Here is a 6021-nt window from a genome sequence, read left to right as displayed (position 1 = left end):
TTTTTTTTTTTTTTGAGACAGTCTCACTATGTCACCTCAACCTCTGGAGCTGGGACTACAGACTTGTACAACAAGACCCAGCTAGTTTTTCTGTTTTTAGAGACGGGGTCTCACTCTTGCTCAGGCTGGTCTCAAAATTCCTGAGCTCAAGCAATCCACCTGCCTTGGCCTCCCAGATTGCTAGGATTACAGACGTGACCTACTGCACCCACCAACAGCACTATTTTTTGAGAAATTGATAGGTATATGCCCTCTCTGCTCCTCCCTCAGTATGATACAGAACTTTAATCCTTTTCTTTATTACCTTTTTCTTTAAATTATATGCTGAAATCTTCATTTCTTCTTCCATTAATTTCCCCTGATCTCTACTGAATCCTAATTTTATAAGACATATATATTAATACTTTTACCCTTTCCCTCCTCTTCCCCCAGCCCAGTTCTTTCAGTTCCTAAGTTTCTGTCAGTGGTACTTACAAGGAGTACTTGATAATTGCAGAACATAACATAAATGCTAAATTTTCTTTGCTTTTTCTATAGATGAAATACATTTCCTTTTAGTCAGACAAGAACTCTCTACTCAATCATGTTCCCTTTTTTGCATTAGCAGCCAGTGTTGTAGAGGTTCTCATAATGCTCAAAATAGCTAACATACTTGTTCCAAATGATAGATCATCTTTAGCCATCCTCTTATGTGTTTTAATGTTACAGTTTCAAATCTTCTTGGAAATAAGCTGGATAAAAAATATAAATTAAATTTATGTAAAGTACCTATGTTTGAAGCTGAAAAATCAAATTTTAAATAAATCATATCAATAGATACTGTGTTGACTGCCTGATGTTATTTAGGAGCCTAGAAATCTAAGGAAACTGAGAGATTAGACTCCAGTGTATGTGAGCAAGGGAAAAAGAAGCCTCCATAAATTTCCAATCTCTAATGAAGGAAAATCCTTATGCAGCCACAGGCTGTACATCTTTGAGTAGTCAGTTACCTCCTCCAACTGTCACTTTTCTGCCTTTTACCATTCTATCTTTCACTCACTCCATCCAGCCCATGCTGGCCTCCTTATACATCCTGGAACTATTGACATCATATACAGTTTCATTCAGATCTCTACTCAAAAGTTACTTTATAAAGGCCCTCCCCCTACACACCATATTTCTGGCACAAAAATGCCACACATCGCTCTTTATCCCCTAACCTTGCTGTTTTTATTCACAATAAGTATTTGTATAAAGTACCTATGTTTGAAGCTGAAAAATCAAATTTTAAATAAATAATGGCAAGTCTAATTATAAAATTAGTCTCCTTAGATTTCTAGGCTCCTAAATAACATTAGGAGCCTAGAAACCTAAGACTTATCACTAGCTGGCTATGTATGTTACCTGTCTCCCCTCAATTAGACTTTAATAAGCTCATGAGGGCAAAGACTTTTTCTTCCCACTGCTATATTCCCATTGTCTAGAACAGAGACCTGAATAAAATTAATAATAAATGAACTTGTGGGGGGGGGGGTTAGAAGAGATGACACAGCCCCATTCTTCCAGAACCGTCCTGTAATAGTTGCTGAAATTTATTTGCAAAGAGATAGAAAGCTACCTGTAGTATCTAAACTCAGAGTTCACAGCAATTCACAATTACCAAACCATGCATAGGAATTAAAAGCATGCTTTCTACTTAGACCTCAGAGTTCTCCTCCTCCCAAATTTTTCCCCTAATCTTTGCTTTGGTCCAAGGAACAAGTTACCAAATAATTCTCCAGACACTTGCTATTCTTACATGATTCAGGTCCTTGTCCCTGCCAGCAGTTCCATTCTACATCCTTGGATATCCCAGCCAGTGAGTAGAGTGACACAAAGCAGACATCCAGATTATTGCTAAAATACTGAAGTAAGCTGTATCCTACCTCTTGGAATCCTCGTTTCAGGACTTTACTCATCTACTTAAATATTAAAGCCACGAAGGAGGAGACACAGTGTAACAGTAAACTACCATTTTCAAAAGTGAAAACAATATAACCATTTGATGTGCCCTCAAGCACTTTAAACTGTAATTCTACTTAAATTATGAAATCTACACAAAGTAGGAATTGACAGACTAAGTAAATGCGGGTTGAAAAGCCACAGCCAAATTGGCTATGAATCGCCTACGTGGGGATTGGGCTCACTCAGCTACTTCATGGCCTCCTTTAAAATCTTGTTTTTCCCAGTTGCCCCTTGTTAGAGGAAAAATATTTCTTAAGATTCCGAGGAGAAGGCGGGAGGAATTGGGAACTGAAGGTCTTTAGCAAACACGTCCACTGCGGCTGCTCAGGCAAAGCAACGGAAGTTGGAGAGACTTTGCAACAGCTGCAAGAGTTTCACTCCCAGCGCGGTCAGTGGTAGCGTGAGCTAGGCTACTCCACCCTGGCCAGCGCTCGGCAGCCAACGTGCGCCGGTCCCCGCCGAACCCCGAGGCCCACCTGGCTGGATCCGGACAGGTCACACCTGTTCCCCTTCTCTCCTCGGGCGCGGCGCCGAGAAGCACGACGAGGGCACTAGAAGCCCTGTCCTAGCCCATGCTCACCTTTGGTCAGCGTGTCCAGCACCCCGGACTTCTCTAAGTATCTGCGGAACTGCTCACGCTTCGAGTCGGCGGCCTGAGAAGATAGCGCTGGTCAGTGGCCAAAGCCCGGGGGCCGGAATAGGAAAATGACTACAAGTGCCGCAACCCCGCCTCCGCCTCGCTACCTCGGCCCCCTCCCCAAACCTGCGCGCGCGCCCCCACTCCCACCCTCAGCCTCCCAGCGGGTGGTTACGGCCCGCACGCCCCCAGCCACGCCGCGCCCCCCTCACTTTGTAATGGGCCATAGTGACAGCGGCAGCGGCGTAGCTGGCGCCCCAGACCCTGACTGGCGGGCTCGGAGCAACACTGCCCATGCGCGGAAGGGGGCGCGCGCCTGCGCATCTGCAAACCACGGGCCGGGATCTCCGGGGTGTGGCCTGTTTTCATAGCGACCAAGACGCTCTGCATCCCCCTTGGCAGGCTAAGTCGAGGGAGACTGCGTAGGCCCGCCCCCCCAACCCCCCCAACCCCCACCCCGGCTGTCGGGGCAGCATCTCTTCTTCCTCTTCCGGTCCTCTTGATGATTCTGTTGCTTAGGAACAAGCGAGGTTTTGGTTACTCGGGACAAGTGTCTCAGGTGGGGACTGAAATAGACACGGCGTCTGGAGGCGGGGCCCCGGAGCACTGGGACTGCTGCGGTAGAGAGGATCGCCGGACGGTGGCACTGGGTGCGTCTTTCTCAACTGAGGCCTCGGAAGTTGTGGTCACCCTTAAGTGGGCTTCTTCGCTCTCATTCTGAAAACGCGCACTATTTCCTGACAGCTTAGAGGAGAGTTGAGAATCGCACGTTTGGGCTTCAGCTTCTTTACTTTTGGAGTTTCCTGGATTTGTGGCTGTTTGGATGAGGGCCTCTAAAGTGTGAGGAGTAATGTGCTAGCCAGTAGCTAGCACTTTTGAGCGCTAACTGTATACCAAGCACTGTAGTAAATACAGATATTTTTCATTTTAACCTTTATAGCATCCCTATGGTACTGTCAGTAAAGTGGTGAGGTTAGATGACCCGTGAGGAGCAGACTCCAAACTGGCAGCGAATCGTGGTGGTCATTCTAACTGGTGAAAGAAAGCCACAGATCTTTTCTAAGATTTTATTTACTAGGTAACAACATATGATTACACTGAAGATACATTAGGTTACAGTCTAGAAGGAAACTAAGTTATTAAATTCCACAGGCAAACAAATTAACCCAGTGTCCAAAGATAAAGTATTAGTAAGGGAGTAAAAGGAGGATTATATAGATGAAGAACAATTTCCTAAGAAATTGGTCAAAGCATTTAGCCTAGATTCTGAACATGTAATTTTCTGAAAATCAGTTTTGCACATTCTGGAGGGAGTCATAAAATCTGCCTTTGAATTTCAAGCTATTCCTTCACAATCCAAAATTAGAGCTGTTCTTGCCTTTCTGAAATGAGGTTGCAGTTGTCCCTCCTAACAGCTGGTTTGTAGGGCTGCCCTTATCCATTTTGTCTGTGTTCCACCACCTCTAAGCTACTTCCCGATAATATATAATAATATACAAAATATCTAAACACCAACAGCTGTTTCAGATCTGAAGGTCTGTGGGAACCCGCCTAACATTGAAATTGTTCATCAGGGATGCTGTATGATTTGAAGAACTAACAGTAGGATTATTGCAGGTTCTGACAAACTCAGGCTCAAAGGACAACTCTCCCGAAGAATCAGGAATGTTTTGAATGTCAAGTGATTGACACAAGTCTCCTTGTGAAGGAGGAAGGGTTCCAATTGTGTCCTCTCCAAACTGACCCTTAAGGTTACCTTTAGAAGGTGACCCCCGGTTTTCATCTTCTGTAGAGGGACCCCAGGCAGCACTAAGCCACCTTGGTTTCCAAGTGCTGGTAGCTGACATTGAGAAAGCTGTGTGGGGCAATTGACCTATGTGGCCATCCAAATCTATAGCAACACCTGGAATAAAACAGTGACCTCTAGAGTTCCTTTTACTGTCTTTGCCATCAATTTCTGTTTTTTCCCTTAACTGGCTATCATTAACTTCTTTTCCAAAAATTTTATGAGTATCTTTATTATTATTTGAGCCAATGGGTTGAAGATGACTACAGGTAGTACTAAGTGTGTAAATCTCATTAGAAAGTTCAGTTTCCTGTTCATCCAAACTGTATTTCTTTTTCATATTGTGATTGTCAAGATTTGCCTGAAATACAGAAGGTGAATTTAAACTAGGATACTCTGCTGTGTGTGTTTGCTTTTCCACTAAAAGATTATAATTGGGTGCAGAAGGAAATCGCTTTAGTGAATTTGCAGCTGTGTTCTGGTATTTGGCTAGATTTTGTTCTGACTTATTTGCATAGAATTTGTTATGATCATCCTTCAATTTATATTTCCCCCAAAGCCCTCTTTTAATCTTTTTAAAACCTAGATGGAAAATTTCTAAAATGTTCAAAAGAAGTGAAATAGTCGCTATAGATTGCATAAATAATAGGAATATTGTCTTCTCTGTTGGTCTTGAGACAAAACAATCAATTATGTTTGGACACGGGTGGCCATGGCATTTAAATAAAGGATCTAAGTGAAATCCATATAAAAGGTACTGTCCAATCATGAACCCAACTTCAACCACAGATCGAGTGAAAATGTGTGTCACGTAAGTGCAAAGCAAGGTTCCTCTGAGCGGAGCTTTATTTAGTTTCCTTTTCTCTAGCTGACAAAGCTCTTGCTCCAATCTCCTCCGATCCCCAGACATTTCAAACTCTACTCCCTCCAATTCTCCTCTTAATTGAGCTTTCATCCTCTGCCTTTCTTCCTCTAGAACTCTGAGTCTGTACAAAGCATGGCCCATGTAGACCAGAGATGGTGAAGACACAAATATCACCTGCAGAACCCAGTATCTAATGAGGGAGATGGGAAAGGCCTGGTCATAGCATACGTTTCTGCAGCCAGGTTGTTCAGTATTGCAGATGAAGCCAGACTGCTCATCGTTCCAGACATCTTCAGCTGCTACACCCAGAACAAGCATTCGAAATATGAACAGGATGGTGAGCCAGATCTTTCCAATCATGGTGGAGTGGATATGAACTTCCTCCAGAGTATCTCCAAGGAGATTCCAATCCCCCATGTTTATTTAGTTAGCCATCTGAGCTCTGAACCCCATCAAATAGGAGGCAGATAAAGTCTTCTATTCTGAAGGGAGTACTGTTTCTTAAAGCAAACCTGTGGCCAAAATATGAACAAAGCATCACTCTTTCCATGTACTAGTTGCTTTACCTAGATAGCGGTGTTAATCTGTTACCCAGAATATATTTTAGATGTCAGGAATGTAAAATCACTGATGTTTAGCCATCATAATGCAGTGGGAAAAGAAGATACCTGGAGAAGGAGGAGGAAGAGGAGTTTATGTATTCCCTATTAAGAATAAAATTGCTGGCTCGGCGCCTATAGCTCAACCGGC

At 43.4% G+C, this 6021-nt stretch overlaps 2 protein-coding genes across 2 annotated transcripts in view; both read right to left on the bottom strand.

The window, feature by feature from the left end:
- The window catches only part of MYCBP (MYC binding protein), an 8489-nt gene extending 5517 nt beyond the window's left edge, over positions 1-2972 (bottom strand). Inside the window, exons 1-2 of the mRNA XM_003799001.3 lie at positions 2833-2972; positions 2564-2636 (exon numbers count right to left, since the gene is read on the bottom strand). Of these exons, the coding sequence (XP_003799049.3) occupies positions 2564-2636; positions 2833-2916 (157 nt within the window). The 5' untranslated portion in view covers positions 2917-2972. The remainder of the gene's footprint in view (positions 1-2563; positions 2637-2832) is intronic.
- Positions 2973-4143: 1171 nt separating this feature from the next.
- GJA9 (gap junction protein alpha 9) overlaps positions 4144-6021 on the bottom strand; it is a 5541-nt gene continuing 3663 nt past the window's right edge. The window contains exon 2 of the mRNA XM_003799002.3: positions 4144-5783. Within this exon, the coding sequence (XP_003799050.1) occupies positions 4144-5688 (1545 nt within the window). The 5' untranslated portion in view covers positions 5689-5783. The remainder of the gene's footprint in view (positions 5784-6021) is intronic.

Source organism: Otolemur garnettii, unplaced genomic scaffold (assembly GCF_000181295.1).
Source record: "Otolemur garnettii isolate 467f Iridium unplaced genomic scaffold, OtoGar3 scaffold00144, whole genome shotgun sequence".
In the NCBI taxonomy this organism is placed as follows: domain Eukaryota; kingdom Metazoa; phylum Chordata; class Mammalia; order Primates; family Galagidae; genus Otolemur; species Otolemur garnettii.
Note: the sequence above shows the minus strand (reverse complement) of the source record. Positions and strands in the feature narration are given on the sequence as shown.